This window comes from Panulirus ornatus, chromosome 32, assembly GCF_036320965.1.
Source record: "Panulirus ornatus isolate Po-2019 chromosome 32, ASM3632096v1, whole genome shotgun sequence".
Taxonomy (NCBI): domain Eukaryota; kingdom Metazoa; phylum Arthropoda; class Malacostraca; order Decapoda; family Palinuridae; genus Panulirus; species Panulirus ornatus.
In genome coordinates this window covers 3,540,667-3,553,166 of record NC_092255.1, presented here as the reverse complement: position 1 = coordinate 3,553,166, position 12,500 = coordinate 3,540,667, and the positions used below count along the sequence as shown (strand labels likewise).

The 12,500-nt window shown below is 45.4% G+C and overlaps 1 protein-coding gene across 1 annotated transcript in view; it reads right to left on the bottom strand.

Annotated features, from left to right (window-relative positions):
* The window catches only part of LOC139758992 (uncharacterized), a 146,919-nt gene that overhangs the window by 69,186 nt on the left and 65,233 nt on the right, over positions 1 to 12,500 (bottom strand). The window contains exon 3 of the mRNA XM_071680872.1: positions 11,421 to 11,562. Within this exon, the coding sequence (XP_071536973.1) occupies positions 11,421 to 11,562 (142 nt within the window). The remainder of the gene's footprint in view (positions 1 to 11,420; positions 11,563 to 12,500) is intronic.

Genomic DNA, 12,500 nt, shown 5'->3' with positions numbered 1-12,500 from the left:
ATATATATATATATATATATATATATATATATATATATATATATATATATATATATATATACTGTTGAAGACGGCTTTTTTTTTACTTATAAACTTATGTCTTACTTTTAAACTCATATTAGTATATAGCAGTATTATAAGATGTATTTATCTTGCACCACTGAAGTCATTTACGTAATCAACAGGTATTTATTTTTTACAGTTATATATTTGTTTATTTTCTACAGTTATATATTTATTTATTTTTACAGTTATATATTTATTTATTTTTACAGTTATATATTTATTTATTTTTACATTTATAAATTTTATTTATTTTTACAGTTATATATTTATTTATTTTTGGTTATTTTCCAGCACCAAAGCCTTGCTGCTTCCAACCCTTTTCAGTTATTCCGTTCGTTACTCCGTTATATTTACCGGTCCTGGTTGGTTGATAATTTGGTGGGTTGTTAGGCCTGTTGTTAACTGCCTGGGCGGTCAATGAGGTCGTCCAATTCTAGTTATAACGACCAGTTCAGCATTGTTGAAGACCATCATCTGGTACTAATGATTGTAAGAACACACACACACACATACACACACACACACACACACACACACACATACACACACACACACACACACACACACACACACACACACACACACACAGTCTTTGCTCGCGTTATTTTAAATGAAAAATCATATGATGGTAATTCCATTATCATTTTTTTCCCTTGTAAACACTTATGCAAAAGCATCGCCAAAAATCCTCTTGTGTTTGCTCTGTATGATCTGAATATAGCACAGCTTGTTAGTTAGAGATGCCTTGCTAAGATAACTGAGAACAGGTGGATACCAGAATCATCCGAATTTCTCGTGTAATATGTGGTATACGGGGGTCGACGTGCTGTCAGTAGATTGAACTAGGGCATGTGAAGCGTCTGGGGTAAACCGTGGAAAGTTCTGTGGGGTCTGGATGTGGAAAGGGAACTGTGGTTTCGGTGCATTATAGCATGACAGCTAGAGACTGACTGAGTGTGAACGAATGGGGCCTTTGTTGTCTGTTTTCCGGGCGCTACCTCGCTGAAGCGGGCACCGGCGAACGGTAATGGAAATAAAAAAAAAACATTCTCTCTCTCTCTCTCTCTCTCTCTCTCTCTCTCTCTCTCTCTCTCCCCGTGTGTGTGTCCAGCCATCCATCATCGTCATCTTTCGGCCCCGCCAATTAGGTCCCCCCCCCTCCGGTTCTCGGGGCCTCGCCTTCCATCGCAATTGGGGAGTCACAATCCACGCTATTACGTCGGGTTTATTGGTCGTGTGTGTGAACGACCACCTCCTCTCCTCAAGACCTACTCTCCCACCCCACCTACCCCCCCCCCCCTCATCAAAACTATATATATATATATATATATATATATATATATATATATATATATATATATATATATATATTTCTATGAGTCCACGGGGGGAAAATGAAACAGGATAAGTTGCCAAGTGCACTTTCGTGTCATAATCACATCATCAGGGGAGACACAAGAGAGAAATATAACAGTCACTTGATATACAACGCAGAGACGTAGCTAGGACGCCATTTGGTAAACATGTGATTGTCCAAGACAGATAACGAGCGTTCATAAACTTATTATGTGGACAAGAAGGTGAATTGTTTACGAATTTTATCAACAATAAAGTTATCCAGTTTGTATAGACCATCACTAATATTAAGATTATAATTCTTTGTTTATTTAATGATAAAAGATTCAATGATATTTCTCGTGGTAATAGAGTTAGAGTTAATAACTGAGATGGCGTTACTCCAGTCAATACAATAATCATAGTTTTTAACATGATTAAACAAGGCATTTGATTCTTGTCCCGTTCTTATACTATATTAATGTTGCTTAAGTCTAACAGAAAGATCCTTACCAGTCTGACCAATATAAAACTTATCACAATTTCCACATGGCACTTTATAGATGCATCCAGGAGAATTTTCTGGTGAATTCCTGATTAAGATATTCTTTATAGTATTATTGTTGTATTGACCCTTAAGTTAGCAAAGAAATCATTTCATATAGAGTTGAGCCCAAACCTCCCATTGACACCAAGAATCTTTTAGTTCTCCCTTTTAATAATAATTTCACTTTGCTTCCCATGTTGCTTAAATCCTAATTAGGTCAGGTCATCCAGCTAATTAGGTCAGGTCATGCACCTGATCAGGTCAGGTCATCCACCTAATTAGGTCATACATCTGTCTCAGGGAGTTGTGTGAGAGGTGATTACCCTCGTCAAGTCTCCTCTGACATCGCATCACATAGAGTCATCATCACATAACTACACTTCCCATCACATCACATAATGTAGTCCCACTTCACATGGCGTGGTCCCACATACCATCACATAATGTAGTCCCACTTCACATAGCGTGGTCCCACATATCATCACATAATGTAGTCCCACTTCACATAGCGTGGTCCCTCATACCATCACATAATGTAGTCCCACTTCACATACCGTTGTCCCACATATCACATAATGTAGTCCCACTTCACATACCATTGTCCCACATATCACATAATGTAGTCCCACTACACATAGCGTGGTCCCACATACCATCACATAATGTAGTCCCACTTCACATAGCGTGGTCCCACATACCATCACATAATGTGGTCCCACATATCATGTCATCATCTGCATCCTACATATACAATGCCATTGAATCACATATCACACGAATCTCGTGACGTCATCACATAGCATCAGGTGACATCACTCGACATCGCATCATCACATAATCACATCACATAGATTTACCATAGCCCCCCCCCCTTTACGTCACCATTCATCACATAACCTCACTCCATGTGCATACGAACACACACACACACACACGCCATTATCAGTTTCTGCAAAAATTAATTAATACAATGAATTATTATTGTCAGCCCAAAACACCATTACCAGTTTTTTCTTCCCTATAATAAATACGTTGTATAAACATTGTGTATTTTACGCCGGAGCGTTGCGTAGGTTCTGAATTCATATACGCACTTTTTTCAAACATGTTAATGGCTATTCTGATATTTTTTTTTTTATATACTTGATTAGGAGAAAAAAAAAACTATTGAATTAATTTAATTAAAAAATTTTGTAGGATTAATTTGGAAGATTTTGTTGAAAAATCAAATTTGAAAAGAGTGAGTGTAAACTCCTGTTTGATTTTGGTCTAATTTGCAATAATGATGATTTCTCTTTGCCTTTTGCTATAACTGGATGTGATTACAGAGGTGTTTTTCTTTCTTACATCTCCATTAAAATATTCTCACAAAAGGCAAAAAAGGAACAATTATTATTATTATTATTATTATTATTATTATTAGTTTTATTATTATTATTATTATTATTATTATTATTATTATTAGTTTTATTATTTATTATTATTATTATTATTATTATTATTTTATTATTATTATTTATCTTTATTATTATTAATTTTATTATTGTTGTTGTTGTTGTTTTTGTTGTTATGTGGGGACTCCAGTCCATGTGAGGACATAACAGGGACTGAACCCTTAACTGCTTACATGGACCTGGACCCCTCGCCCGTGTGAGACAGTTGACACACTGACATGGACCTGGACCCCTCGCCTGTATGAGACAGTTGACACACTCACATGGACCTGGACCCCTCGCCTGTATGAGACAGTTGACACACTCACATGGACCTGGACCCCTCGCCTGTATGAGACAGTTGACACACTCACATGGACCTGGACCCCTCGCCTGTATGAGACAGTTGACACACTCACATGGACCTGGACCCCTCGCCTGTATGAGACAGTTGACACACTCACATGGACCTGGACCCCTCGCCTGTATGAGACAGTTGACACACTCACATGGACCTGGACCCCTCGCCTGTATGAGACAGTTGACACACTCACATGGACCTGGACCCCTCGCCCGTGTGAGACAGTTGACACACTGACATGGACCTGGACCCCTCGCCTGTATGAGACAGTTGACACACTCACATGGACCTGGACCCCTCGCCTGTATGAGACAGTTGACACACTCACATGGACCTGGACCCCTCGCCTGTATGAGACAGTTGACACACTCACATGGACCTGGACCCCTCGCCTGTATGAGACAGTTGACACACTCACATGGACCTGGACCCCTCGCCTGTATGAGACAGTTGACACACTCACATGGACCTGGACCCCTCGCCTGTATGAGACAGTTGACACACTCACATGGACCTGGACCCCTCGCCCGTGTGAGACAGTTGACACACTGACATGGACCTGGACCCCTCGCCTGTATGAGACAGTTGACACACTCACATGGACCTGGACCCCTCGCCTGTATGAGACAGTTGACACACTCACATGGACCTGGACCCCTCGCCTGTATGAGACAGTTGACACACTCACATGGACCTGGACCCCTCGCCTGTATGAGACAGTTGACACACTCACATGGACCTGGACCCCTCGCCTGTATGAGACAGTTGACACACTCACATGGACCTGGACCCCTCGCCTGTATGAGACAGTTGACACACTCACATGGACCTGGACCCCTCGCCCGTGTGAGAGTTGACATACTCACATGGACCGAGACCCCTCGCCTGTGTGAGACAGTTGACACACTCACATGGACCTGGACCCCTTGCCTGTGTGAGAGTTGACACACTCACATGGACCTGGACCCCTTGCCTGTGTGAGACAGTTAACACACTCACATGGACCTGGACCCCTCGCCCGTGTGAGACAGTTGACACACTCACATGGACCTGGACCCCTCGCCTGTGTGAGAGTTGACATACTCACATGACCTGGACCCCTTGCCCGTGTGAGAGTTGACACACTCACATGGACCTGGACCCCTCGCCTGTGTGAGACAGTTGACACACTCACATGGACCTGGACCCCAAACAATCAAGGGGAGTGGTGTTATCCCCTCTCTCTCTCTCCCCCCCAGACGACCACAAATAATTGGATTTATCAAAACATCTGGCTGCCGGCGCCGTCCATGGTGGACGCGCGCTGGGTGTGTGTGAATTACTCTTTTAAAAACTTAGTTATTGGCCCCGGTCTGACCCCCTGACCAAATGTCATTTACACGTTTTTTTTTCTCTCTCTTATTGTCGCGTTACAGTGTTAGTGAGTGACGTTCTAAACGCGTTACAGCTGGGGGGGTGGTTGACACAACTGTAGTGTTGCTGGTTGAACATGTTCTGTGGATGTGTTCTAACTTACCGGTTGTGTGTGTGTGTTGTGTGTGGGAGGGGGAGGGGAGTCGCTCACCCCGTTTTCTGCAAATTATATTTTGAAATTTCCCCTGAGTGTTGGTGTTTACTCGTTTCTCGTTCTGGATGAAGAGATGAGGATTGGCGGAATGCGTGCATAGTGCCATTGTACAAAGGCAAAGGAGATAAGAGTGAGTGCTCATATTACAGAGGTATAAGTTTGTTGAGTATTCCTGGTAAATTATATGGGAGGGTATTGATTGAGAGGGTGAAGGCATGTACAGAGCATCAGATTGGGGAAGAGCAGTGTGGTTTCAGAAGTGGTAGAGGATGTGTGGATCAGGTGTTTGCTTGAAGAATGTATGTGAGAAATACTTAGAAAAGCAAATGGATTTGTATGTAGCATTTATGGATCTGGAGAAGGCATATGATAGAGTTGATAGAGATGCTCTGTGGAAGGTATTAAGAATATATGGTGTGGGAGGCAAGTTGTTAGAAGCAGTGTAAAGTTTTTATCGAGGATGTAAGGCGTGTGTACGTGTAGGAAGAGAGGAAAGTGATTGGTTCTCAGTGAATGTAGGTTTGCGGCAGGAGGGTGTGATGTCTCCATGGCTGTTTAATTTGTTTATGGATGGGGTTGTTAGGGAGGTAAATGCAAGAGTCCTGGAAAGAGGGGCAAGTATGAAGTCTGTTGGGGATGAGAGAGCTTGGGAAGTGAGTCAGTTGTTGTTCGCTGATGATACTGTGCTGGTGGCTGATTCATGTGAGAAACTGCAGAAGCTGGTGACTGAGTTTGGTAAAGTGTGTGGAAGAAGAAAGTTAAGAGTAAATGTGAATAAGAGCAAGGTTATTAGGTAAAGTAGGGTTGAGGGTCAAGTCAATTGGGAGGTAAGTTTGAATGGAGAAAAACTGGAGGAAGTGAAGTGTTTTAGATATCTGGGAGTGGATTTGGCAGCGGATGGAACCATGGAAGCGGAATTGAATCATAGGGTAGGGGAGGGGTCGAAAATTCTGGGAGCCTTGAAGAATGTGTGGAAGTCGAGAACATTATCTCGGAAAGCAAAAATGGGTATGTTTGAAGGAATAGTGGTTCCAACAATATTATATGGTTACGATGCGTGGGCTATGGATAGAGTTGTGCGCAGGAGGGTGGATGTGCTGGAAATGAGATGTTTGAGGACAATGTGTGGTGTGAGGTGGTTTGATCGAGCAAGTAATAATAGGGTAAGAGAGATGTGTGGCAATAAAAAGAGTGTGGTAGAGAGAGCAGAAGAGGGTGTTTTGAAATGGTTTGGGCACATGGAGAGAATGAGTGAGGAAAGATTGACCAAGAGGATATATGTGTCGGAGGTGGAGGGAACGAGGAGAAGTGGGAGACGAAATTGGAGGTGGAAAGATGGAGTGAAAAAGATTTTGTGTGATCGGGGCCTGAACATGCAGGAGGGTGAAAGGAGGGCAAGGAATAGAGTGAATTGGAGCGATGTGGTATACCGGGGTTGACGTGCTGTCAGTGGATTGAATCAGGGCATGTGAAGCGTCTGGGGTAAACCATGGAAAGCTGTGTAGGTATGTATATTTGCGTGTGTGGACGTATGTATATACATGTGTATGTGGGTGGGTTGGGCCATTTCTTTCGTCTGTTTCCTTGCGCTACCTCGCAAACGCGGGAGACAGCGACAAAAAAAGAAAAAAAAAAAAAAATATATATATATATATATATATATATATATATATATATATATATATATATTCAGTGTTGTTAGTGACATTTTGAGTTTGGGATGAAGTAAATAATTGAAAAAAATTTTGTTATAAAAATGGGCGGATATTCTTGTAAGATCCCCCGAGTCTTGAGGAAATATAATAATTGATAATTGTAACGTGTTTAATTATTTACCCAAATGTTGCAGTTGTGCAATGATTTAAATTTATAGACTTGTTTTATATGGAATTGAAAAAAAAAAGAATGATGGAAATTGCGATTTGTGTATTGGTATGGAGAGAGAGAGAGAGAGAGAGAGAGAGAGAGAGAGAGAGAGAGAGAGAGAGAGAATCAGAAGAGATAAAGATAAATAATTCATAAATAAAGAATGATAAAATACCACGAAGCTCAAAGGTCACTACGTTTAAGATTCGCATTTTTAGACTAACAATGAAAATGGTCGTTGACCAGGGATAAGACCAGAACACAAACAGATGAAAAAAAAAATATATATGTATATATACATCTTGGACGGGAAAACAAAAGAAATTCAGCGCTCAACAAAGTATTTCCTTCTCCCCCCCCCCCCCCACGCTTTCAGAGATAACAAGATATTTCCACGTTCTCTCTCTCTCTCTCTCTCTCTCTCTCTCTCTCTCTCTCTCTCTCTCTCTCTCTCTCTCACTGTGAAGGATGAAGTAAGCCGGGAATTCATTGTTTTCAAGAGAGAGAAAAAGAGTCTCTCTCTCTCTCTCTCTCTCTCTCTCTCTCTCTCTCTCTCTCTCTCTCTCTCTCTCTCTCTCTGTGAAGGATGAAGTAAGCCGGGAATTCATTGTTTTCGAGAGAGAGAGAGAGAGAGAGAGAGGGGCTTCTTCCCTCGCATTTCCTTCACTGAAGAGTAAACCCATGACTTCACTCGCTGTAGTCTGAAAGAAAAGCTTCAGCCACCTAACCTAACCTGACCTAACCTAACCTAACCTAACCTAACCTAACCTAACCTACCTAACCTAACCTAACACTCCCGCTGCACATTTCTTTCATTGAAAGAACACACACACACACACACACACACACACACACACACACCTACCTTTGTACAACATAACAAAGGGTATTGAAATTATAAAGTGTTCTGTGGTTACTTTAAGCCTGTATTGGTATACTGTATAATGATAATAATAATGATTCATTATTCATTATACATCATTCACCACAACATGGCGTGAGGACAGGCGTATCCCCGGCTACTGTATTATACATCACGCTACAACGTTCTCATCTTTTTTGTATGAAAATGTATTTCTATTTTGTTCTTCATTATACACTGTCGTTGCAATGTTGACATAGACTGTTAGAGTGTACATATATATATATATATATATATATATATATATATATATATATATATATATATGTTATTCGTTTGTTTATCATTAGTATTTATCATTTAGTATTTATTTATTTATTAGTATTTATTAGTATTTATGACCAGGCGGGACGACAGCTATAATAACGAGAGCCAACGACTGTTAAGAGGAGGTCGGGGAACGACCCAAACGAGGTGATTTGACCTGGGTATTTCCCCCCCCCCCCCCCCCCCCCCCGCTTGCAAACTATCGCTCGAGCTCGTTACCACGGCTTGGGGTCGGTCTGGGGTTAGCTGGTGACCCGGCCTGTGTGTGTGACCCAGCGCGCAACACGACCCATTCCTGTATGGCCTGCTGTAAGTAACAGCCTCGTTATCCAGTCTTGGACAATCACATGTTTACCAAATGGCGTCCTAGCTACGTCTCTTCGTTGTATATCAAGTGACTGTTATATTTCTCTCTTGTGTCTCCCCTGATGATGTGATTATGACACGAAAGTGCACTTGGCAACTTATCCTGTTTCAGTTTCCCCCGTGGACTCATAGGAATATATATATATATATATATATATATATATATATATATATATATATATATATATATATATATATATATACACACACACAGATACATAAAGTAAAATCCTGCAGATGCTAATTTTAGTTCCCGCTAAAAGTCTGCTTCATTTAATAATTCAAATCCCGGGTTAAATGTGGCTCTCTCAGTGCGCCGCTAATTTAAGTTCCGGCCAAAAGTCCCGCCCGGATGTACACACATTTCAGCACCAATACAAACTTCTCTTTCATTATTCATCCAGACTGCGGGTGCGGCAGGGAGGCTGCGGCGAAGGTCAGGGAGACTGCGGGTGCGGCAGGGAGGCTGCGGCGAAGGTCAGGGAGGGTGCGGCGAAGGTCAGGGAGACTGCGGGTGCGGCAGGGAGACTGCGGCGAAGGTCAGGGAGGCTGCGGCGAAGGTCAGGGAGACTGCGGGTGCGGCAGGGAGACTGCGGCGAAGGTCAGGGAGGCTGCGGCGAAGGTCAGGGAGGGTGCGGCGAAGGTCAGGGAGACTGCGGCGAAGGTCAGGGAGGGTGCGGCGAAGGTCAGGGAGACTGCGGCGAAGGTCAGGGAGGGTGCGGCGAAGGTCAGGGAGACTGCGGCGAAGGTCAGGGAGGGTGCGGCGAAGGTCAGGGAGACTGCGGCGAAGGTCAGGGAGACTGCGGCGAAGGTCAGGGAGACTGCGGCGAAGGTCAGGGAGGGTGCGGCGAAGGTCAGGGAGACTGCGGCGAAGGTCAAGGAGGGTGCGGCGAAGGTCAGGGAGACTGCGGCGAAGGTCAGGGAGGGTGCGGCGAAGGTCAGGGAGACTGCGGCGAAGGTCAGGGAGGGTGCGGCGAAGGTCAGGGAGACTGCGGCGAAGGTCAGGGAGGGTGCGGCGAAGGTCAGGGAGGGTGCGGCGAAGGTCAGGGAGACTGCGGCGAAGGTCAGGGAGACTGCGGCGAAGGTCAGGGAGGGTGCGGCGAAGGTCAGGGAGACTGCGGCGAAGGTCAGGGAGGGTGTGGCGAAGGTCAGGGAGACTGCGGCGAAGGTCAGGGAGGGTGCGGCGAAGGTGAGGGAGACTGCGGCGAAGGTCAGGGAGGGTGCGGCGAAGGTCAGGGAGACTGCGGCGAAGGTCAGGGAGACTGCGGCGAAGGTCAGGGAGGGTGCGGCGAAGGTCAGGGAGGGTGCGGCGAAGGTCAGGGAGACTGCGGCGAAGGTCAGGGAGGGTGCGGCGAAGGTCAGGGAGACTGCGGCGAAGGTCAGGGAGGCTGCGGCGAAGGTCAGGGAGGCTGCGGCGAAGGTCAGGTTTAGACCCTAGTATTAAAAACATTCTTTGTTGTTGTTGTTGTTGTTGTTGTCGTCTAATTGTGGGTTATAATGGCATCTGGTAGAGTGAAAGGAGAGAGAGAGAGAGAGAGAGAGAGAGAGAGAGAGAGAGAGAGAGAAAGTTGAGAGTAAATGTGAATAAAAAAACTTTTGAGTTATGTTAAGCAGTGAGGATGGACGGGTTAGTTTGAAAGGGGGGGGGGAGGGGCTAGGGAATGTTTGAATGGAGAGAACTTGGAGGAGGTCGAGTGTTTTTCTTCACAGCACACCTGGGAGTGGACGTGAAAGCTGGCGGCACCGTGGGAGACGCCGCGTGCCATAGGGTGGGTCAGGGGGCGATGGTGCTGGGAGCACTGAGGAATGGGTGCAGAGGTCGCTGCCCCGGGAGGAGAAACATGGGCATGTTGGATGGTATACTGGGCCCGACGGTGTTGTGTGGACGCGAGGCCTGGGCTGTAGATAGGAATGTACAGAAGAGGGTGGATAGGAGTGTACAGAAAAGGGGTAGAAAAGAGTGTACAGAAGAGGATGGTTAGGTTGGAAGTGATATGTTTTGAGGGTAATATATGGTGTGAGGCGGGTTGATGGAGAGAGAGAGAGAGAGAGAGAGAGAGAGAGAGAGAGAGAGAGAGAGAGGCTTGATGGAATGAGAGCTGAGAGGTAAAGAGAGAGAAAGAGGGAGGGTTGATGGAGTGAGAGGTGAGTTATTAAGAGGAGTATGTATGAGAGAATAGATCAGGCTTGGATGATATGGACATGTAGGGAGAAATGTGGTATACAGGGGGTGACGTGCTAAGAATGGGCTGAACCTAGGCATATGAAGCGGCCGAAGGGGGGGGGGGGGGGTTAACCTTGGAAAGGCGTGTACTCACTCAGGACCGACATGTGAGCTGAGGACGCCTCGGTACGGGAGCTGGGAGACAGTAATACTCACTCAGGACCGACATGTGAGCTGAGGACGCCTCAGTACGTGAGCTGGGAGACAGTAATACTCACTCAGGACCGACATGTGAGCTGAGGACGCCTCGGTACGGGAGCTGGGAGACAGTAATACTCACTCAGGACCGACATGTGAGCTGAGGACGCCCCGGTACGGAAGCTGGGAGACAGTAATACTCACTCAGGACCGTCATGTGAGCTGAGGAAGCCTCGGTACGGGAGCTGGGAGACAGTAATACTCACTCAGGACCGACATGTGAGCTGAGGAAGCCTCGGTACGGGAGCTGGGAGACAGTAATACTCACTCAGGACAGTCATGTGAGCTGAGGACGCCTCGGTACGGAAGCTAGGATGTTCAGCAATCACCTCACAGCGGTAACGGCCGGAGGCTGAGACTGTCAGGTGTGTGAGTGACAGCGTCACGCGATGGTCGTTACGGAAGAGCTCCTGTGACGGGGAGAGAGAGAGAGAGTGAGCTCAGTGAGTGAGAGAGAGAGAGAGAGAGAGAGAGAGAGAGAGAGAGAGAGAGAGAGAGAGAGAGAGAGAGAGCTCAGTGAGTGAGAGAGAGAGAGAGAGAGAGAGAGAGAGAGAGAGAGAGAGAGAGAGAGAGAGAGAGAGAGAGAGAGAGGCGGGGTGGTGGTGGGCCCCCACGCCCACACCTGTTGAGTGAGAGACACGAGGTGATTAAAAGAGTTCCAAAAGCTGAGTGGCGGAAGGGAAACATAGATGTTGTAACCTGATCCCTGACACACACACACACATATATATATATTATTTATTTATTTTATTATACTTTGTCGCTGTCTCCCGCGTTTGCGAGGTAGCGCAAGGAAACAGACGAAAGAAATGGCCCAACCCCCCCCATACACATGTATATACATACGTCCACACACGCAAATATACATACCTACACAGCTTTCCATGGTTTACCCCAGACGCTTCACATGCCTTGATTCAATCCACTGACAGCACGTCAACCCCGGTATACCACATCGCTCCAATTCACTCTATTCCTTGCCCTCCTTCCACCCTCCTGCATGTTCAGGCCCCGATCACACAAAATCTTTTTCACTCCATCTTTCCACCTCCAATTTGGTCTCCCTCTTCTCCTTGTTCCCTCCACCTCCGACACATATATCCTCTTGGTCAATCTTTCCTCACTCATCCTCTCCATGTGCCCAAACCACTTCAAAACACCCTCTTCTGCTCTCTCAACCACGCTCTTTTTATTTCCACACATCTCTCTTACCCTTACGTTACTCACTCGATCAAACCACCTCACACCACACATTGTCCTCAAACATCTCATTTCCAGCACATCCATCCTCCTGCGCACAACTCTATCCATAGCCCACGCCTCGCAACCGTACAACATTGTTGGAACC